General features: G+C 44.9%; 1 protein-coding gene across 2 annotated transcripts in view; it reads left to right on the top strand.

Annotated features, from left to right (window-relative positions):
- The first annotated feature begins 439 nt into the window (after positions 1-439).
- Positions 440-23292, top strand: part of HNRNPLL (heterogeneous nuclear ribonucleoprotein L like) — a 38382-nt gene continuing 15529 nt past the window's right edge. For both annotated transcript variants that reach the window (XM_019549040.1, XM_019549041.1), the window contains exons 1-4: positions 440-726; positions 12209-12327; positions 13888-14125; positions 22819-22904. In XM_019549040.1, coding sequence (XP_019404585.1) covers positions 541-726; positions 12209-12327; positions 13888-14125; positions 22819-22904 — 629 coding nt within the window. In that variant the 5' untranslated portion in view covers positions 440-540. The remainder of the gene's footprint in view (positions 727-12208; positions 12328-13887; positions 14126-22818; positions 22905-23292) is intronic.

The following is a 23292-nucleotide window of genomic DNA, read 5'->3' as shown; positions in this document are numbered from 1 at the left end:
GTGGTCTGCAGTCGGGAGCAGGGCTCGCATCACGGGGGAGCTGCTTGGGAGCCCCCTTAACTGAAGAGAGCCCCCCTGTAAGTTTTAAAAACCATAACCTGGGGGGTCTCCGATTTACTAGGGCACTGTGATGGGCAGCCCCATGCTTTTTGCCGACCCCCCAAGAGTCAGTCCCATTTCCCATTCCACCCCGCTGGGGGGGCTCCAGATCACCCACCCCCTTGGAGCACCCCCCCACCCAGCAGGGCTGTGCAAGCCCCCGCCCTGCAGGGTAGCGAGGGGCGGGGCCGCGTGACGCCTCAGCTCCCTCCCCTCTTGGCCAATGGCGGGGCCGGCCGCGCCCGACAGGCTTGCCGTTAGACCAATGGCGAGGCCGGCAGCGCCCCGCTGGGCCAATGGCGGAGGGAGGAGGTGTGTCCCGCCGCGGGGTGGGCGAGTGGAGAGTAGCGCAGCTCAGGAGCTGCATCCCGGTCCCGAGCTGCGTGGCTCGGCCCGGCCATTGTGCTGCGCCAGGGCAGGGGCGCGCGCCCACCCGCCGCCATGTCGTCGCCGTCGTCCGGGGAGCAGTACGAGGAGGAGGAGGACGGCGCGTACGAGAGCCAGGCCAAGCGGCTGAAGCCCAGCGCCGCCGCTGAGGAGGGCGAGATCGAGTACGGCGGTGCCGAGGAGGGCGACGGCCGGCGGGACAAGGGCCCCGCGCCCCGCGGGGGAGGCTTCGCGGCCGGGGTGAGAAGCGCAGCGGCGAGGGCCGCCAGTCGCCGCCGTGTGGTGCCGGGCGCTGGCGCTGCCTCGTGCCTGCCCGCCCCGGGGAGCTCCCGTTTCCGGCGTGGCTGGGTCCCTGCTCTCCGCTCCCTGCTGCGGGGCGGGAGGCGAAGCCGTGCGGGCCGCCCAGGGTGTCGGCAAGGGGCCATCTCCGCTGCTGGTGTCTCTCTGCTGCCTATCGCCAGAGTCTCCTAATAGGGGGTGGGGGTAGAAAGAGAAGGTGTGAAAAGTCGGATTTGATGTTTCAGGTGCCTCTGTGGGTTTGTTTCTGCTGGAAACGAGCGTTTTGCATGGCGGCTGCCCTCCTTGGTAGTGTGGAAGAGGCTCCTTGGTGAAGGGTGAGCTTTGTGATGGGGAGGAGAGCCTCTGAAGTGATCCAGAGTGGGGGGCCCCAGGCTGCTCCTGGCAGCACCATGGGAAGTAGTCTGCAGTCAGCGCTACTGGAAGGTTGATACTGGTGCAGGGTGTTGTATGAGAGGGTACGGGCTGGGAGCAGTCCAGCAGTCAGGAAATCTTGGGAGTTGCCAAACCAGAGCAAAAGTTTTTAAAACGACCTGCAGGGTAGGTTGTGACAGGGTCAGTGCCTCTTGAGGGCTGCAGTGTATTTGGGCAGAGTGCTTTGCTAGTTGAACTGAGTGGCTTTTTCTGTTTGAAAGGTTATTTTAAAGCTGGCAGGCCAGACCTGCTTTAAAAGAGTAGGGGTATTGCTGCTGGAGAGCAGGCGATGGCCATTAGGAAAAGCAGCAGGAGGGTAGGTAGGAGCCTAAGGAAATAACTCTTGCATCCAATATCAGTAAAAGGGATTTAAATCACTTGTGTTTGACCCAGAGTGAAAGAAAGGTAAAATTACAATGTTTTTACTCCATTTATATAACTGCAAGAACAGCTGGAACAGTTACCGTCGAACAGCTGATAGACCGGTCCTTCCATAAGACGAGTCCTTTTCATCCAGAGCCTGTCTTTGTGCTCTAAAATATGTCTTTAGATCATGAGTTGCCAGTTGGTGGCACCCATGACACAAGAATCCCGTGTGCGAGACACATTGGGGAAGGGGCAGGCAGCACATCAGTGGATGGCACAGGGGACACAGGACACAGAGCAGAAAGTAGAGCTGCAGGTTGGGCAGGAGAAAGGGGGTTGGGGTAGTATGCAGAAGGGTACAGAGCTAATTTGTGGTACAGTTGCCAAAAAGGTTGGCTCCCAGGGGCTTAGATTGGGGTGCTCAACATCCATCCAACTTCCAGGGCTTCCTACAGGTTTGGAGCAGTGTCACCTCTCCCCTGCTGTCAAATCTCCAGGCCCATGGGGAGCTCTGTACCCTGGATTGATCGGACACCTAGTCCTAGTGTGCAGGGCCAGGTGAGGCGTCCCATGGCCCAATCTGGGTGTGGAGGGCTGGGAGGGGGTGACTCTGGGTCCCTGAGCCTTAATCCCAGTGCGGAAGGGGTGGTTAGCTCTGATCTCCTGGGACCCAGTCCCAGGGGGTGGCGGGGGGAGGAGTCCTGGGTCCCTTGGATCCAATCCTAGTGTGTGGGAGCAGTGCTAAGCCCTCAGGACCCAATTTTGTAGAACAAGGCCCACTGACATTTGGTGGGCAATATTGAATAAGTTTGTTGATCTTGGGAATGGGACGTGCTAAAGCTTGTGAGCCACAGAGATTGAAATCGTGTTAGACGTACACCTTGCTGGGGTTGTATGACCCCAGTACTTTTTCCTGCCAAGGCAGAGGGTTGGACTTGATGATCTGCTCAGGTCCCTTCTGACCCTACAAACTATGAAATGCCTGTTTCCAGCAAGACTGGGGAAGGGGATTTCCAGGCAGCCTCTTGTCAGTTTCCAGCATGGCTCAACAGCAAGGGGATGCGCTGTGGTCATTGAAACCGAGGTACCCCCTGTGCTCAGTGAAAGTATGCTTACACTTAAAAGACTTTGCTGGTCAAACTACATAAGCAAAACCACCAAAGTTCTATTGGCTATCCAGTTTCTCAAGTGGAATTAAACTATCAACAGTGATGTCTACATTAGGATTTTTGCCAGGATGGGTATGTCAGGGGTTTGGGTTGTTTTTTAAAATGATCTTGCTATGCTCAGGACACTCTTCAGTGTAGGTGGAGCCTAAGTTCAGACTGTACCCTGGGCTGAAATCCGAGAATGAACGGCACCACCCAGAGTTACTAGGAATAACAGCCACAAATTGTTAGAGAGAATTTCAGGTTGGACATCAGGAGACATTATTTTACAGTTGGGAGCCCATTCCAGAGCCTGGCAGCCCTAAGTGAAGTGGTAATCTCTCTTACATTGGGGGTCTTCAAGAGGAGGCTGGACAGCCATTCAGCTGGGGTGATATGACCAACGTGCCCTTTCCTGCCTGGAGCAGAGGGTCAGACCTGATGATCTGTTTAGGTCCCTTCTGACCCTAAGCACTACGAAACTGTGTGTGTGTGGGAGGGGGGAGGTCGGGATTGGGGGCTGTTTAGAAATGGGACCAGACTGGGGAAGAGACATAACATCTATAGAGGCAGTGAACTCAGTCTGCCATATTCTCCACTTGCTTGTGTGCATGCTGGCATCTAGGGAGGGGCTGCCCCTCAGAGGAAAGCTGTTTACTTTCCCTGTCCCCATGTGTGAGAGCTGGGATCATTAGGATTCTGCCCCTCTGGGCATAGTGGGCTGACTGATCCATTCTCCCATTACTCTCCAAGATGTATGAGTATTGTTTTGGGAGATGAGTTGCTTTATGCCTCTCAGCCTCCAGCACTGCAGGTAGATGTATAGGGACTATTTCACATCTGGGGTAGGGATTTTGCATCTTTGCTCTCCTGCTTTCTCCTGCCTTGAACTAGTACCAGGAATTCTCAAGGCTTTTGACCTTCCCATCCCTCCAGGCTTTCCAGAGCCATGGAATGGCAAGGATTAGGGTGGAGCTACTGCGTGCATGCATAGTAAGAGGAGGTGTTTCAAAGTACTGAGTTTGATGAGAGAGCTTGGAGCCATGAGCATTGTGGAGAGAATGCTGGTAGAGTTTAGGGGTGCCCCGATGTATCAGTTGGCTAAAAGATGGGCACCAATAAAAGGAGAAATGACATTAGTGGCTTTTTTTGGTCATTGTAGCCGATTAATTGCCTGGTGAGCAGTCAGGTCCCCGCACCCCACCACTGGCCTGAGCCCACAGCAGACTACAGGTCCTAACAAGCAGTGGGATGGTGAGGGGGAGTCCTGGGGAGCGGTCACAGGGCATCGTGCTCAGCAACAAAGGGACCCTTACCGGCTCCTGTTGTTGCTGCTTCTGTGGCAGTGCTGTGCGCATAGAAGAGGCTTGCTGTGGAGATGTTGGGCTGCATGCAGGTGGGGTAGGGCACTGCGTGGGGAACATTTTGCTTCATCAGGCACTAGGTGCTTTTGCAAAAGTGGCTTCTCCCCAGTGGTTGCAGGAGCTTGGGTGTGTGGGGCCTGCCAGTGCTGAGGCAGTTCTGTGTTCTGGGGCTCCAAATGTGCCCGGTGCCATTGTCCATGCAAGGGTCCACCCTGCCCATCCAGGATGGCAGTGTGGGTGGAGCGGGGCTGCGGGTAGGAGCCATGGGAAAGGGGGTGATGTGAATGGGAATTAGCCAGTCACCATCTTCCTCATGGAGGGCCAGAGCAGATGGGGTGAGTGTGTGTTTATAAATGCAAAACAAACAAACAGAAAGGTTTGTGTATGTCAGTGCTTTAAAATGCCTTGCACTAAATATTATTATTGGATCAGTATCGGCTGATATAATTGGTTAATCATTGGCTATTGGTATTGGCCAAGTAAACCTATTGGTGCACGGCTAGTAGAGTTGGACTAGTTTGGGATATGTGAAACTTAGAGTAGTGAGGGGGATCATTTGAACAGTGCAGGGAAGATTAGTATGGAAAAGGGAGGTGTCAACTCTGTGTGGGAAATGTTGGCTTCAGTTCTGTCCCCTGTAACCCATTGCCATAAATCAATGATAAGTACACTTATGCTACATATTACCGTAGGGCCCAAGCACAGCACAGTTCTCAACATTTATTCTCAACCACCTATGTGAGGTAGGGAAGTGCTATTGTTTCTCTTTTTCCAGAGAGGTAACTGAGAACTTCTCTCAAGTCGCAGAGAAAATTTATTTAGTCCTTCTATCTTTAAATTGTCTGCCATGTCTGAATTGCTAGGTCATTCTTCCTTTTGTGTTCATCATGTCTGGCCTCCCTTCAAAAAAAGAAGAAAAGGTGTCATCACCTGACAGACACTATGATAGCCTATGCAGCTTTTCCCAACTCTTCCACCTGGGGGTTCAGTGCTGATATCTGTCTCTATTTGCACTGGATGGTTGGGATAGGAGAGCCAGGAGAACCAGAGGAAAGGGCATGAGATGATGCCAACAGAGGTAGTGAAGGAACTAACATGCAGCTGGTGCATTCTGTGGCTGCAGTATTTGTTGCCAAGGAGACGAGGGAGAGGGTTGGGAAACTACAGGTTTTCTTTCCTTTTTTTATTCTTCCGTTTTAAAAAGCAACAAAATAATGACGTCCCAAAATGTTAACATGGAGTTATTGTTGCCATATAGCCTTCCAGAATGTAGAGCCTGGCTAAATTTTAAAACTCCTGAAAACCAGGAAATAAATAAAGTATGCTCCACCCTTGCAGTACTATCTTAACTGTGTTCTCTCTGGTTAGTGTGGTACTGGCATGCTGGAACATACAAACATCTCCCTTTCAAGATGCTAGAGAACAGGAGCTAAGTACATGTTCTGCAGCTGCAGGAGACATGAGTTCCTGGTCCCTGATTAGGTGGTGTGATGGTATAAATAGGAAGAAGCCTTAACACCTTATTGTTAAGGCAATCTCAGGTTTGGATCGGTGAAATAAACCATGTAAATGGTTCTCTCAACAGCTTCTCCAAACCTGATAAATTGGCCTTGCTTAGAGAGAAGTCTTGATCTGCTGATTTAGCCCTCAGTATGTTCTGGAAACCATGGTGGAGTGTGTTATCAAACTGCGAGAAATCTCCATGATAAGATGACACACTTGTGCACCATGGTAGCTGACCTAAAAAACTGCTTAGACGTGCAGTGCAGAAGATCAAGTTTCTCATGCCCCTCTCTTTGTATCATATTGACACCTCTGCCAAACTGCTTCAGTTGATCCCCTCACTATTTAGTACAGCTGTGTGTAACAGTGTAGAGTGTGCAGATGAATTTTGGAATTCAGATCTGCAGAGTAGAATATGAATAATGCCACCTTTTCTTCTAACTCTGTGTCCACTCACGGCATTTCTCATACTGGTATATTTCCGGTAGTTCTAATAGGGAGCAAAAAGCAGAGTTAAGTTTGTGGTGAGGATGGTGGTTACGTGCATTTTTATCTCTCTTTATTTCGGCCTCTCCCTCCCCTGCAAGTTTTAGGTATATTGTGTCATTCTGGAAAACCACAAAGTAATTCTAATTCTGCAGGGGGGGGGGCACACTTAATAAAAATGAAGCTATCAGGTTTTTTACTAATTTTGCTCTGCTTGCCAGATAAATGGAGTACACTGCTGTCCTTAGTTCGTTTGGTTCATCACTTTGGGACTGAAAAAAGGGGTATGCAGTTACCTGAACACAGTGGAAACAATAATGCAGCCTGTTCCCGTCATTAGTGTACAAACTTCTTTGCACCTGACTTACAGGCATTCATACTTTATTTCTCAGGGCCTCTTATGCCCCTAATAGCCTTGAATTTGGCAGGAGCTGATCAGTTCAGGGCCTACCTTCAGTCCCTTTGGCAAATTAAGCAGTTGATGACATACAGTCACATGGCAAAATACTGGTCTCAAAGAATTCCTCCTATTCAGGTAACTGTTAGGCAGAACATATTTATTATAGGCAAGAAATTGGGACTCGTGTTAATCAGTTAAATGAATTATGTGTTTACTCCATATATGTGTACAGTGGCTAAACTGTATTTAAGAGGGAAATAAAAAGAAAAACTGTAATGAGCAGGGAAGAAAACCTAATGTATATGAAGTAGAGTTTTCTGTGGGGGGAATAGGCTGTAGCGCAAAATAGAAAAGGCTGAGAGAATTATACAAGAGAGAAGAGGGGGAAAATGGTGAAAGTGACTGCCTGAAAAGCTAATAAAACTAAGTGAGAATACCCCAAGGGAAAATGTGGAGAGGTGGGGAAAGATATGCTTGTGTGAAAACAGTTGGAAGTTGTGGAATGAGATAAATGAAATAGCTAATTTTAAAAGATTTCTGGAAAAGCAGAATAAAATTTATTTCACTGTCTCGTGTGGAAAGAGAAAAGGGAAGCAAGAAAACAGGAAGGACTAGTGAGACATCTAAAGTGTTTAAAATGATATGTTGGTGAAGAATCAGCAGCTGCTTCAGTGAGGATGCTCCTCTTAAAATCTAGATCTGTAAAATGACTCCTTTGTGTCAAGTGCTGGGTTACGTCACCACTTCCCTTCGTGCTTCATTTCTTTGTAGAAATGCTCTCAGCTTCAATGTTATGGTTGGTTTTTATTTTAGTAGCCATTTTTGAAGGCAAACCTATCATGTCCTCATGTTATTGAATGGCTTCAGGCAGATAGCCAAAGCTGGAAGAAAAGGAGCCTGTGCTTTAAATATCTATTAGCATAGTTGATCTATTACCAGCCAATTATTTTTCGGGGAATTCAAAGCTAAATGACTTGACGCTTTATTCAGAAGCAAATGTAGCTTAATTTTTAAAAATTTAAATAATAAATTAGCCCGTTCTCCTGGATTTGGTGATGGGTAAAGCTGTCACATAGGTCTGAGTGGAATTGCTGGTATTGGTATTGGAAATGATGGCATTTGTAGAGGGCTATACTTTCATAAAAAGGAAATACTGATGATGGTTACAATCTGTATGTAAACCAGTATGGCTTCTCCCCATCTCCCAGTTTCCCCTGCCCCCTCTCCCCCCCAAAAGAGAATCAGTCTGTGCAAGCTGTCAGTAGCCGTATTTGTATTTTCCTTAGCTACAGTAGTTATTGGTGTTATCAGTAGGTGAAAATAAGGCTTGGTCAGAACCCTAAATTCTGTGTATTTGATCAGATGAGGGAGAAAACAGCAGCTCATTTCTGAATAACTGCTCTGACCTCTAGCTGTACATATGCTGATTTCTGAAAGTGGTGACTGTTTTTTAAGGTGGTCCATTTTGTTTCTTGTGCTGATACTGCTTTCTAGGGGAGATCAAGGATGATTAGTCAGGCCTGTCACTATAACTTAACAGCTGCAAAACTTGCTGAGCTATAATCCAAGTCCATTGTCCTTGGATATTGTGTAGCTGCTTTAGTGTATTTTCACTTCTTGAAACATTGCACATTGAATTTCCTGTCAGTTTTGTCGCTTTCCAATCTCTGTGGTTCTATATCCCTATCATTGTATCTAGTTAGAAACTTGTTAAAGCAGTACAGCCCCCAAATGTGGAGATGATTAGGTTGGTATAGTCTAGGCATATAGAACATAATTATAGTGGCAATTTATAAACCTGGCGGGGTACTGTGCTGCTTTTTCCTTTTTACCCCTTCATGTTTTCCCAAAGAACTTCTGCTACTGCTGCTATTCTTCAGGTACTATAACCACTATGGTGTTCTGTTCTGCAGGTCCCTCTCTCTCAGTATTTTTCAAACTTCTAATACCTGGGGTGCACTTTTTTCCTGGATTAAAATTGATGCCACACTGCTCTTACATGTGAAAAGAGGAGTGGAGAGGGAAGAATGGCAGCAGTGGTGTGAGTGTAGTTTGCAAGTGTCTGGTCCCAGTGCAGCTCCCCAGCAACTGGAAGGTTCATGGTGCTGCAGCCAGGGAGTGGTGGCTTGGGGGAAGTGGCAGCAACGCAGGCATGGCCTCATTGACAGAGGCTGTATCGGGCTAACTGAGGCAGTAGCCAAGTGAGAGGGTTCCCTGCTTTCTGTGACTGGCTGGACCTGGAAAAGGAGGGAAGGGGGTGATCTGCACCTACCTGCTCAGCAGAAGGGCATGGTGTGCGTGAAGAGAAGGGTGCAGCAGAACATGTCTCTGGGCACCCAGGTGTGCAATGCAGCCACATCCCTGTGGTACAGGCAGGGCATAGAGGCTGCAGTTTGCAAATATCTGTTCCTGGTATCACTGTTTGCATTTCTTTCAACCCTTTACTCTCCAGCTGTGGCACGTGCAGGTTCCAGCCTCTGGAGAGCTGATCTGGAATCAGACATCTATAAACTGCAGTTGCTGCACTCTGTCTGCACCTCAGGGCCATAGCCATTTTACAGTGCTGCATCTTGCTGTGTGCAGTGCCATAGCAAGCGGGGTCAAATGGGGCGACCGCCTTAGGCACCGAAGTGAAGGGGCACCAACAGGTGCTGCCCAGCTGGGGTGGGGCATGGAACAGATCCACGAGCGGTTCATTTGGGGGGCTGTGGGGGTGGAGGGAGGGCAGCTCCCACTGCTGCATGCACTCCCAGGGAAGCATGGCAGGGCGGAGGTGCCCCCTGGATCTGTGCATGGGGTGAGGCTGGGCTGCTGCTATAGGCTTTGCCCTGGGCGCCAAACTTCCTTGTCATGGTACTGTCTGTGTGTGCACTTTTTTCCTCAATTTTAAATGAGAAGGAGAAAGGAGGAAAGAAAAGTATAATCTTCCACAGCACACTAATCTGTCATGGCACACCGTTTGGGAATTGCTGCTGTAACACATGCACACGTCTCTTGAAAATTTGTCATTAGACATTTGGCATTACAACCCAAACAGACTTAAAATCAGTGTATGAATAGCTTTGGCATTCTCCTTTACTTATTTCCTGTGTCTCCAGTTTATGAAACAATAATTGAGAAAAAGGGAAAGGATTATTAATGATTGCTAAACTGTGACCATACCTGGCCTATATATGCTACAATTAGTTTTCTTTGTTTCTAACCAACCTCACGGATTTCGAAGCTCTTCAGAAAGTAATTTGAACTATTTATAATTCGTCTTGATCTCTACTTTGGTTAACCCTTTGTGGAAGACTGTAGAGTCATTAAGGTCCAGTTCTCAAAATATATGCTCAGTGCTAACGGTTACCTAAAGTGGTTTAGGAAGGAAGTTTCATTTGTAGACATTTTTTTTCTTATTGAGCTTGTGGGGTTTCATGCACCTTTCTGTGGAGCAGAATAAGATATAAATGCTGGTAAATCAGCGGTCTGATTTGTTGCGGCAGTCTTCAAGTACCTGAAAGGGTGTTCGAAAGAGGGTGGAGCTAGGCGATTCTCAGTGGTGGCAGATGACAGAATGAGGAACAAGTTGCAGCAAGAGAAGTTTAGGTTAGATATTAGGAAGAATTTTCTCACTGGGAGGGTAGTAAAACACTGAAGCAGGTTGCCCAGAGAGATGGTGGAATCTCCATCCTTGGGGGTTTTCAAAACTTTGCTAGACAATGCTTTGGCTGGGATGATCTAGTTGGGGATGGTCCTGCTCTGAGCAGGGGATTGGACTAGATGACCTCCTGAGGTCCTTCCAACTCTAACTTTCTATGATTCTGATTGTCAAAGAAGTGTGGAAGCTTTCCAGTGGGGAAATGACAAGCAGGAAACTGGATTTACTCTCCGTGGCTGGATCAGAACTTTTCAACAGAAGAACATCCTGGGGTTCAGGAGACGAGGCCAAATTGCTAGGGTAGTGGAGGACCCAAATGGCTGACCATCGTGGTCAGGGGAGATAGCAAGCAAGTAGCAAGGAAGCATGAGCAAAGGATGTGGAGTAGAATTGGTGAAAGGGGAAGGGAAAAAAGCGTGTTTCATTGTGATTCATTCTCCCAAAGAGCTTGACTTAATTTTTTCTGTTCTCCTTGAGAGGAAACAATTCGGAAATATAACTTTAATTCATAAGACTCTAACAATTCAGTTATTACAAAATCCTGCCTGCTCTCTGGCCATGCTTTTGTCTTGGACATGGAGGCAGTGTAATTTCTGTGATTCAGATCACTTGAAAAAAATTTAAAAAGGTCTTTGGGGGGTCTCGTAATGGGAAGTGTGTGGTCCTAATATTGATAGATTCATGTAGATACATCAGTGATCGTTTAAATTAAAAGAACAGTTAATGAAAACTTCAGTTAAGCTGTAAATAAAACAGAAGTACCTATTGTCTTAGCATCAGGAAAAAATATATTATATGGCAATATAATGGACTTTTAGTTCATAACAGTTACTTTGGGTTAAGTTGCTATTTTAGGTGCTTTGTTTCACCTTTGAAAGGATTATCTGTAGAGAGGAACAGAGTAAGATGTAAAAAAAAAAGCACTGTGTGTGTTGCTCAGTTCTTTCCACAACCTTTAACATCAGCAGCTCAAAGTGTAAAATTTCTGTCGAATTTTATCACTATATCCCCAAGTAGACCTCAAATACTTATTTAATTTAGGAAATACTTTGTCTCAAGCAAATGATAGGTGATGTTCTCCAGTGACCATGTGCTTTGAAAAACTAGTTGTTTTAGAACTAATTATGCTGGTACCTATAATGTAAAACTAAGATTTCAAATAAATGCTTAATGTTTCATTTTCAACTAAGCTGTCTTAAAGTTTGTAAATCAGTGATGCAAAAGGAAGAACTGTGTGGATTTAAAAAGGAATTATAAACCTTGCTTTCCCAAGGAATTTGTAGAACATAACTGGTGCATACCTACATATAAGTATGTAAGCCACTATAAACCCATGTGTTTTTTAAACTTGTCAGTTTCTGTGGATTTAGGGGCTAAAAGTTGATGGGAAAGAGAGAGGGGACTATCTCTAATTAAATATTGAAAAGACAGTTCTAGAAGCCAATTAAAAGCTCTTGTATATTTAATCACTTGACTCTGAAGTGTCTTCAAAGTAAAAGTTAAGATGCCTGCTATATTGCAGGAAGATCATGTCTTATTTGTATAGCTGTATTTCAACAAAACTAGCCTAGGTAAAATTGCATTGGTTAACTTTATGGTGCATTGCTCTACAGTGTAGAAAGCGCTGATCGCAACAACTGTTCGTGTGACAATATATTTAATGCTTCCTTTTAATGTAGTTTTTTTGGCTCTTCCATTGTTTGCTTTTTCTTAAACTTACTTTCATCCTGTCTTCAGGCGGATTCACTAATGACTCATCCTAATCCTCTTCCATTCTGTGTCCCAAACAAAAAAATTGGCTTAAATATACTGAAATGATAATTGAAAAAACTAGATACTATACCTGTATCTGAATATATTTCACCCCTGGTTGGGAGATTTGAATCTTTGTATCCCCACTCCTCCCCTTTTATTATTAACGCAGGAACCCAGGCTTGGAAACTAAACTCTTGGTTGGCCAACTGTTTTTACCATGTTTGCTTTAAGCAAAAATTCAGCAAGTTAAAGTATGACTTGACCAGGTATGAGTAGTATTGTGACTGATTAACTATAGCTATGTTTCTAGTTGCACATTCAACTCAAAATGTCTTCTTACTTTTGGTAGGATGCAGGCGGAAGTCATCACAAAGTTTCTGTTTCTCCTGTTGTCCATGTCCGAGGACTCTGTGAATCAGTTGTGGAAGCAGACCTTGTGGAGGCTCTTGAAAAATTTGGAACCATATGGTGTGTTGAATTTAGTAAAATGTTGTTGTGGTGGTTCAAGGAAAACTGGGAGTGTTTGTGTAAAGTCCCATTGAGAACAAAACTAATTAATTTTAGACATCTTTAAATCTCAGTAAGATCAATAACTTAATATGGTATGCCAAAACAAGTGGGGTAGCATCTTGAACAGAAAACAGACTAATCAGACTTCAAATTAAATTTCATTTCTGTACTCTGAGCTCCTACTTAGTGTTTTACCATGAAGTTTTCAATAGCACAACTATTCCTGGAATTAACTTCACTGTAACTGAATTTAAAAACTATAACATGGCATTAAGGTTGTTAAAATGAATGCGTCTAGATTTGGAATATGCCAAAGTAAAGGCTGTCCCCCGTGGCTGCCCACTCCCACCTCCCCTTGCCTGTTCCTGACTCTGTCATGGGTCACCCTCCATCGTCCCACATGCCTGTCCTTCTGCACCTCCCTGCTGTTTACTTTCTTCTGTGGGAGCTCTGCCCTGGCTCTGGGGAAGTCTTGGCCCCAGCCTGGCCAGGCCAGAAGCAGCGAGAGCAGTTTGAGGCCTGGCTGGATTAGTGCTGGAAGAGCCGGAACTGGAACTGAAAGTTGCGGGGGGAAGAGGTGGGGATGGCAGGCTATGTGGCTTCCTCTGGACTCCCTCCAAGCCACACATTGCGGGTCACCTCCATGCCCTACAACCCCACTGCATGGTCTCCCCCATGTGCCCCCTGTCACACAAACCACTCCAGCCTGAGGCAAGCAGTGGCTCAGCTCCAGCTTCAGCCCTGGGCCCTAATGGAAAAAAAGCAAGGCATCTTGGATTTGAGTAAATACAATATAACTCTGTTCCAGTATAACAGTAGACTCCAATGTCGAGTTATTCCAGGAAAAAACAGCAGTAAAAATATATTGGTTTAACTTGTACTAGTATAGGTGTCATGTGTCCACTTTTATCTTAGGCTAGCCATCTGCTTGTCTTGGCTGAATAAATATGGTATTTTTTCCATAATCAAAAAGAGAGTGAAATCTGTGAGCTGGCATTATCCAATGGTACTTTGAGTTTAAAAAGGTTGAAAAACACTGATAAAGTATGTCAGGTAGCTAGAATGTTGGTTTTTCTTTTTACCTCTAGCATAAAGCTACCCTTCCTTTGTAATGTGTTTTTGGCATGATGTCTTATTGACAGCTTGATCTTTTTGTAATTTCCATTTGAATATGGTTTACTTGGGTGCAATAAAAATGTTTTAAATTTGAATTGGAAGTAAAATTTTTGGTTTGCTATTGTTGTAACATGTTAGTAAATTTCTATTACATAGTTATGAACATTGCAAACTTCTAATTTATATTTTATATTCTGAAAAACATGTTGCTTATATAAAGTACTGATAAATGATTTAACTCTGTACAAACTACATTGTACTAGATTTAGGGAATAAGGAAATAAATGGTTACTTATTTAGACTCCCTTACGCTTTTACCCAGGGAATTTTGTAGCAAATTAGCTTGTCATTTATGACTGCTAAGTGATAGATATTGTGAAAACTTTTGTGGTGTTTTTCTAGCTATGTCATGATGATGCCATTTAAACGCCAGGCTCTGGTGGAGTTTGAAAATGTAGAAAGTGCCAAGAAGTGCGTCACTTTTGCAGCAGATGAACCTGTGTATATAGCTGGACAGCAAGCCTTTTTCAACTATTCTACAAGCAAAAGGATTACTCGGCCAGGAAATACTGATGATCCATCAGGTGGAAACAAAGTTCTCCTGTTATCAATTCAAAATCCTCTCTACCCAATTACAGTGGTAAGTTTCTTTTTCTTTAAAGTTCAAAACGTTTGCTCATTTTTCAGATGTACCCTTTTCTTGTTGCAACTAATGTTAATCTGCGCTGGGAAGTGTAGGTACCTACTTCTTAACATGCAAGTAGTTTGGCTATTTTCTGTGTGAAAGCAGCAAACTCAGGTTAAGCATACATGACAAGAGGAACTGATATGGAATAGCAAAATGAGTACTGTAAGACCTTCAGTGAAATTATTTTAAGAATGTTGATATGGAGCCGGGTTACTGAGACACTGTGACTTAAGGCTTATACTGGGTTTATATAAAGGTTGTGGGAAGAGCAAAGAGGCAAAAGGATGCCTTCCCAGGCTAGAATTTCTAAATAAATATTAGAAGGATACTGGGAGGTTATCTGTTAGCTTCTAAGATCCACATACAACCTGCCTTGTTTGTCAGGCTGGGAACTAGAAATCAAAAGAAGATAAAAATATAAGTATAAAGAAAGGACAGTGCATGTCATTGAGCAGTCTTGAGACTGCTTATACACATTCAAGTAATCTGGGAAACTTCTCTCAGTTTTATTCTTCTTGTAGAAGAATACTCAGAGCTGTGTGTACAGACATTCAAATGCTTAGTCCCTGAAGAATGGAGAGCTAGCAAATGCTGATACTGTACAGCCTGTGAATACATCTCGGCATGTTCTGTAGGATTCCTTAGTCTGCCTGGCAACAGATGGCTGCAGTGCATAGGGTAGCCCTGGTTGGCTGACCCAGGCTGCATATGGTCAGCCTGTGTTTCCCTACTCCACAATGTAGGGATTGTGAAGGGTGCACATTATGCCCCCTGTTAGAGCAGCAGAGTTCAGCCAGTGACACAGTGTCTCCCTTGGCAGTTAGGTGGAGTGCTGGAGGGCTGTTCTCTTTTTAGAGAAGCCACAGTATGTAGAGACTCTCTTGGGAGTGACTTAACCATGGTTGTTGCCAGGTTGGGAGAAAAGGACTGAACATCTATACACTTGTGACTTTCTCCTGGGAGAGCAGCGACTGTCCCAGGAGAAACTGTAGATTGTGCCAAAATAATCTAAAGGAACGGAGCTTTTCCAAATTGAGAGAGTGGTAAACTTTAAGTGGGTGGGGAAGAACCAGTATTACGTTTAGGCTGGTTTATTGCTTGTTATGCTCTCTCTCAAATGATTTTGGTTTAAGTATAGAAGTCAGTCAGAAAGCAATGCCTCTTATGCCTTTCTTAGTGAAACGTTGACAAATAAATTAACTTGAATAGAAAATGAGTACTACATCACTGAATACACATCTGTATTTCACAATGCTTTCCTTCTGTTGATGGCCTCTTTCCGTTGGTGAACAAGACAACATATTCCAATATTTAAAATTCCTTGTCGCACAGTTCCTGTTGCACAGGTTCTATCACTTTACTGTAATCTCAAAAATGTTTCTCTCATAGTCCATTCTTCATCCTCTGGGCTGTAGGGAGGATGGGGCAGCACAGTCCATCTAAATGATGATCTCATCATTTCTAGTGCACAAGCTGGCGTGTGGGTTAGCGATGTCATGCAGAAGCAACAGCTCAGACCTGTCCTCATCTCAATTTTTTCAGGGTCTTGAACTTGTCCTCTATTTATTGTTCCCTTATGCAAGAAGTCAACAGGAGTGCCCATCCTGTCCATGGCTGGTTTAGGAGATGAAAACTAGGAGGCATTACTTTCTGAATGACCCTTGCAAATGATACTTTGCTTTAAGGAAGCTTTTGGTCACAAATTAGCACCCCATGCGAGCGATAGGAGCTGATGGTGGTTTTCAGCCCATGGTCAGTGTGAGAGTTAGGAGTACATGTTTCCATGCCAGGATTCATAGAAATTCGGGCTGGAAGGGACCCCAGAGGATCATTGAGTCCAGCCCCCTGCCCCAGGGGCAGGAAGTCAGCAGGGATCATAAGATCCCAGCAAGATAAGCATCCAAATGTGTCTTGAAGGTGTTCAAAGTGGGTGCTTGAACCACCTCCGGTGGCAGTCTATTCCAAACCTTGGGGACTCAGACAGTAAAGAAGTTTTCTTATGTCCAGCCTGAATTGGTCGCGCCAGAGTTTGTGACCATTCGATTTCTGTTATCCCTTGGGGCGCTCTGGTGAATAGATGTTCCCCCAGATCCTGATGCACGCCCCTGATAAACTTATACGTGGCCACCAGATCACCCCTGACCCTGCTCTTTTCTAAGCTAAAAGAGTCCCATGACGCTCAGCCTCTCATTATAAGGTCTGTTTTCCTGACCCCTGATGGAGGGGATGGCCTGAGAACTCGAGTTCCTGTACTCAGAGGCATCAGAAAAATATTAGTAGCGCAGTTAACCAGAAACTGTGACTTTTTTCTTTAACTTCGGTAAATGTATCCAACCCTGACTGCACCCATTTTATGTATGGCTGGGTTGTGCATACCAAACTCTGGATGTCCTGAAAAAAACAAAAATCCAAATTAAAGGCTTGACTAATGTGCATTAGGTATTTGTAGTCTGTCATTATTAACTACCTTTTTTGTCAAAAAACTACCTGATACATTCTGGCATGCTTGTGTAACTTGCTGATGTCAAATGTGCAAGTTTGCGGCACTACTTCAGCAATATTTTTTTCAGAGTACCTATTAGTATCTTATCGAGGCGGGTTCATATGAGCAGAAAACAGGCCAGTGGAACTCTTGCAACCACAGTAGAAGAAAAATCCTAAGCTACATGAGCCTATCGTATATATGTTATGCCAGGGGTCAGCATCATTTTTGGCCAGAGAGCCAAAAACACCCTAACCTCCACCCATACCTTGACTTGGTGTGTCAGAAGCAGGGGAGCTGCAAGTGGCCCAATCCTCATTGCTGGCAGCTGCACGTGTGCCTTGTGGTGGACAGCAGGAGAGGGGCTGGGGTTGTGCTGCTTCAGCCCCATTCCCACCATGTGATGCAAGATGCATGTGCACCTGCTGCTGCCACAGAGCTGGTGCTGGGGCTCCAGATGCTAGTGGAGATATCTGCAGCCTGCTCACTGCCTGCTGCAGCTGCCCAGAGCCCTGGCCAGCTGTGGTAGGCAGCTGGGAGGCTGCAAACAGCTGGTTGGGGCTCTGCAGTCCTGGCACCAGCTGCATGGCTGTGGCGATGTGCGTGTACCTCCGGACGCATGACCAGGAAGGGGCCGGGTGCAGTGCAGTCCTGCCCCTGCCCCTGCCATCTGTCTTGAGGCACATGTGCAGCTGCTGTTGCCACAGAGCCGGTGCTGGGGTTGCAGAGGCCCATGCAGCTGTTTGCAGCCTCGTGATTGCAGCAGGCCAGGGTTCTGGGCAGTTGCTTCCTGCCACAGAGCCTGGGCTGCTTGCAGCCTCTTTGGCTGGCTGCTGCAAGCAGCCTGGGCTCTGTGGCTGGGAGTAGTGGCCCAGAGCCTGGGCCAGCTGTGGTGTGTTGAAGAAAATGTCCTTGTGTGCCGTGCTCTTACGCGTGCCAGGGGTTGCCAATCCCTGGGTTATGCAGTGCTTTTGAAGATTTTAGTAGCCAGGGTATTGAAATATTAAGGTGCTACATATTTCTGAAGCATTTTAGAAGTATTTTCTCAGCATTTTCTTAGTACTGTCTAAACTGAGGTGCTTGCGTTTCAAGCCCTGAGGGGTAGGCTGTAACTTATTGTGAAAAGCAGGTGATTTTTGCAATGAGAAGACTGTTTCATTGCAGCCGCTAATTATATTTTCTGTTTAGATTTTGGTTTGCTTCCGCTGCGTCTTAGCTTGTGTTGACCCAATTTAGTCTAGTGGAATCTTCATTGAATTTCTTGGGCTGATGGTTTTTATCTTTATTAATTATAGACACTTAAAATTTAGCCTTATTTATCTCCATCTGTCTGTGGCATATTCAGCTGCTTTAAAATAACTGTATTTGTACTATTTAATGCATAATATGATGATTCTGTTGTACATTTATGTTTTTGTAAGTGTAATGTAAGCCAATCTATCTGCTTTTATATTTTATACGGCTATATACAGGTTACCCTGTGCTAAAATTCACAGGTGTACATGTGGCACTGTGTACCATTCAAGTAAAAGCATGCTTAGTGGTACTTGCTCCAATATGCTTTAATAAAGTCACATAAATTTAGTCTAGTTCTTAAATGGGTGCATGGATGTGGAGTACAGAATTGAGAAACCTGGTTAGGTATATTTTCAGACTTATTTATCATATTTACCTCTAGGTTTGCTGTTTTGTGTATTGAAAGTATGTTGTTAAACCTAGCATTCCTCAAATGGCTTTTGAGATCATCTGATTGCAATCTACTCCATACCTTGTGTGTTGTTTGATTGTAGGAGGGTTTCTCTTGCAGCCCATGAGTGGTTTGACTTCTTAACTGCTGCTGTCAGTTTTATTGTAGGTGTAAAAGAAAGTAGTAGAAAATAGAGTTGGGTTTTAATTGCTATGGCTGTTTGCAGATGTTATAAAAAAAAAAAAGCACAAAAAAGCACTTTAAACTCTGTGCACTCTCGCGCCGAGACCAGCACATGCCCAGAAGAGGCATCTCATTAGCTGGACGTGACTCACCCAATGTCTGTATAGATTGGGTGTTTTAATGGGGCTTTTTTTGCAGTTTTTTCTAGTAGCTGATTGAGTCAGTTTTAGATAAAAGCTCCAAAAAGCCTTGCTGAAATGCGCCGATCTGTGCAGACACTGCGGAGCCAGGTCAAAGTAACACGTTGCTTCTTCTGGTAAAATGTGTTTTGGTTTTTTTGGCTTTCTTTTTGCTTGTATTTTTGGGGTGGCAGGGTTAAAATCTACAGGCAGCCTGTGTCAAACATTTGCTGTAAACTGAGCAAATATAACACAGATCACATCAGAATTATAATTTAAACCTGTTTTGGCTGTATTCATGATTTTACATGCATTTTCTCCAAGCAGTTGATTCTTACCTGAATGTTTAAAAAAAAAAAATTGCAGCTGAAGTTTGGATTTGTGGGTAGCAGGAGTGGCAGCTTGTGCTAACAAAGCTTTGCAGAAGCTGATTGACATTTATTAGTAAATGTTTAGGAATGGGAATCCAAAAAAGATGACAAAGCTGGTAGGGAAAAAGAGATCACCCGAGTGAGGGACTAACAATCGAGGGATGGGGGTGAGGAGGGGGACGCAACTAGGTTACAGGAGATGCAATGTTAGCCAACTAAGCCCCAGGGTGGGGGATGGGGGGAAAGGGGAAGGCGAAGGAGGGGGTTCGCAACACTGAGAGAGAAAGGAGATAGATGCACACAGACCGGTTACAATGGTTCGCAATGGTGGAGGAAGTGGTTCTAAGGAAGTGTCTTAGTCCATGTAGAGTCTTATCGCTGGGGTCCTCTTTGGGTGGAGCGGGGTCATCCGTGGTTGAAGAATCCTCTCGGAAGTGAAGGTCTGTCTGGTGCAGAGGGGGGCTACATCCAAACCATTACAGTGATATCTAAACAACTTGTTCACTGGAATGTGCTGATCAGCAGGGATCATGGTTTTCTTTGATTTTAAAAAAAAAAAAAAAGGCAAATTGTCATAAAAATCCCAGAATCTGTGGTTAAAATTAAATGCCCTCCAAGCTCCCCCACAGCTCTGCTGGTGTCCCTCACCCCCCCCCCCCCCCCAGTTGCCAGGGCTATGGGGACAGGGACCCAGGTCTGAAGCCCCCTTCACCCAACAGAAATCAGTGGCTGCTACAGCAGGAGCACAAGCTAGCTCTCCCCCCCCACTGCCTGCCTGCTGCAGGCTTGAGATGGGCCAGCTCCCAGTGGCAGTGTGCACTCCGGGGGGGGTGGGGGGAATGACACACCGATGCCTCCCAGATCTGCAAACCTCCCCACTTCCTCAGCCCCCAGCCAGCTTGGGCACTCCAGCTGGGAGTGAGGAGGCTGCAAACCCCCTCCCAGCCAGAGTGCCCAGCCAGCTGCAAACCTCTCTGCTCCTCAGCCCCTAGCCAGCTTCCCCACCCCACGCCCCAGCCCTGCCTGCAACCCCTAAACCCCACTTATATCCAGCAAGAAGAGTAAGCCTGAAGCAGCTTCCGGTAAGTGTGAGCATCAGGCTCCACCCTTCTCCCTCTCCCTTTTCCTCAAGGCAGGGTTAAGGGTTTCCCTACCCCTTTTGCAGACGGCTCTTGTAGGCTGGAACTCAGAGGGTCTGAAGAGCTCTTTGCAAAAGGGGGAAATCTGCGGGTTTGTCTGATTAAAAATGAGAAATCCGTAGTTTTCTTGGTTTTTCTGTAGAAAACAGAAAACTCGGATCCCTGCTGATCAGTAAAGGAGGTTAAAATGACTAATGTTCCCAAAATCTTTTGCAAGACCTGTAACTGGACAAAGATCTGACTCCCTATTATGGCCGAATGCAAACTTTTCTTAATTAATTAAGAAAAACTTAAACTTGGTATATAGCCAATAAGCATTAAAGCAACATTTCTAATCTATTTAGGAATGTAGAAAATTTAAGGATTTCCTTTGTATATCAGTGCAGGCTTTGTTTGAGACAATCTGCTGCTTCTGATGAAGTAAAACTTCATATGATTTGAAGGAAATCTAAATTATAGTCAGAAAACACAAACAGCCATTGGTGTGAAAAGTCATAACTAACCAAGACAACTCAGTTTTAAGTAACAAAATTGAATGCTTCCTGTAGACTGCTTCTACCACTCTATAAAATAAATAAAAAACTTTTCAGAAGTTAAGGAAATTGTTGTTTAAGGACATTCTATGAAAGAACCTAAAATTACCTCTGGTTTGTTGTAACATGTTTCCTTACCTTTAGTTTGCAGTCATATTCTTCAGCAGAAGGTAGATCTGTTTAATTCTGACTAAGTAGAAGAAAGAGCGTATGATTACATTTCACTAGAATTCTCTGTAGCTGGGGGAAGTGGAAGTAAATTTTGAAAAGTATTTGTGCAGGAATAGTCATCTATAGGACTCTTAGGTCTCTGACAGATACTATTTGAAGACCAAATGGGATCTGACCCGTGATTGTGGAATCACAGATCAGATTCCAATTGTCCCATATTGCTGGTACAGGGGGAGCCCTGGATTATGATCCTGTGCTCCCCCTGCACCAGCTAGTTACAAGCTGGGTGCCTGACAATCACCTGACTGTAGGCTGGTTCCAGGGATCCCTGGGGCCAGTTCAAGCCCCATTGTGGTCCCCAGAGCTAGCTGTTGATCAGTTGATGGATTGCCCCAGGGGTTGGATCCCAGGGCAGTCCCAGTCTGCCAATGATTAGCTGATGGTGATTGTCCCAGTGCTAGAGCCTGGGAGCAGTCCTGATTAGCTGATTATTTTTTTTGGCAGGATTGGGACTGCCCTGAGGTTCTAGCTGGGGGAGGAGAAGAGGGGCTCCTGATCTGCTGTCAGCTGGCAGGAACTGTACTAGTAACCCCTCCCCCCCCCAACCAAATACTCCCCCCAACCACACATACACTGTGCCCCCTACCCTCCCCCTACAATTTACAAACAACCCCTCCCCCAAAGTAGTGCTTCCTGGGCAAGGGGAGAGACATCCAGTGGCAAAAGTCAGGGGATAGGGAGTGGGACTTCTGGTCCCAGGATGGTAACCAGGGGTGAGGGAACCTGTCAAGAGTTGGGACTACCCTTGTGGTGCTTGACTCTTCACCCAAACTTGTTAAGCAGCCCTCTAGCTGCAATAATTGCCCATCCCTGATCTCAGTTAAGCAGCTTTGTGCCTGTTGGTAAATATTAGGTTACTTTCTTTCACCTGCCAGTGATTTAACTTTTTTAAAAAAAGGCCTTAGATCTGGACCAACATGTCTAAGAACAGATCGTTTTGATAAATGAAAGAAGAGATTTTTTTCCCTCCTTCCTTTTCCTGGTCCCTTGGTGATGTTTCACCCATGTGTATGACCATATGTATGAGTTTTGATACTTAAAGTGAGCAAAATAAAGAACTACTTCATTACAAGTATATCCTTAATGCAATGTAGCCATGTGTTATGGTGTCTTGAGGGTTCTTCATGTACATTTTAGAGCAGGGGTGGGCAAAATGCGGCCTGCCAGGCCATTCTCTCCAGCCTCTGGGGCCCCTAAAAAATTTAGAAAATTAATATTAATCTGCCCTGGGCTGCCTGTCATGTGGCCCTTGATGGCTTGCTGAAACTCAGTAAGTGGCTCTCTGTCCAAAATAATTGCCTGCCCCTGTTTTAGAGGGATTGCCTGGATTGCAACTTTGAAAATGGTGCTTTCATAAATTATGATTTCAGCTTTGAATTTCATGCACTACAAAAACACTTTCTTGCTATATCTGTATTCATTGAAGGGACAGGAGAACCACCTGTAATGACTTTGTTTTTGATGCATATATTAAGATTTCTTCTTTATGTTCTAGCCGAGCCACGTTCTCAGGTGAAGTCTGTTCGGTTTCGGTTCATAAACTCATTGGTTGGGTAATTCAACTCCGCTGAAGGGATTTGCTTACATTAGGAATTATCTGTTTTCTGTGAAGAGGTTTGATAGTTAATTATGATACAGTTACTTAAGGGTAATTCCTAACCTCCGGATGAACATTCAACATCAGTGAATGTTCTGAGTGGGGGAAAAAAAAAATCTTATTTGAATTTTAAATTTTGACACCATGAAATTTAATCTGAAGATAGTGTATTTACATTTCAACACTCTCTCTCTCTTTTTTTCTCTCTCTCTCTCTCTCTCTCTCTCTCTTTTTTTTAAATAGGATGTCTTATATACAGTGTGCAACCCTGTTGGGAAAGTGCAACGTATTGTTATATTCAAGAGAAATGGAATACAAGCAATGGTTGAATATCCTTTTATTAATACTTTGCATATACTCTGCTACAGATGTCATTTAAATACGAGAATATTTAGGAAGGTTTCAGTTTATTCTTCAGCTTCAAATATCTTATCATTCAAAAGCAAGGCACTGTTGCTTCCAAAGCATGCTGCAAATGAACTTGTGCCTAAATGTTTTGTGAAGGACTGCTTCCAGTAGAACTTTTTGTCAGGAATGTTATATAACTTGTTAAAAGAAACCCCTAAAATTATTGGAATGAAAGATTAAATCACTTTCCTATTCGTGCAGATATTGCTGCCAAGCATACAAGCATTTGAATAGTTTCTGCTGTTTTTAGGGGTGTTGCATACGAAAGGTAAGTTGTTTTTTTTTTTTTAACGTTTAGTTACAAACTCA

The sequence above is a fragment of the Crocodylus porosus genome, unplaced genomic scaffold (genome assembly GCF_001723895.1).
Source record: "Crocodylus porosus isolate Cpor-Errol unplaced genomic scaffold, CroPor_comp1, whole genome shotgun sequence".
Classification (NCBI taxonomy): Eukaryota; Metazoa; Chordata; order Crocodylia; family Crocodylidae; genus Crocodylus; species Crocodylus porosus.
Note: the sequence above shows the minus strand (reverse complement) of the source record. Positions and strands in the feature narration are given on the sequence as shown.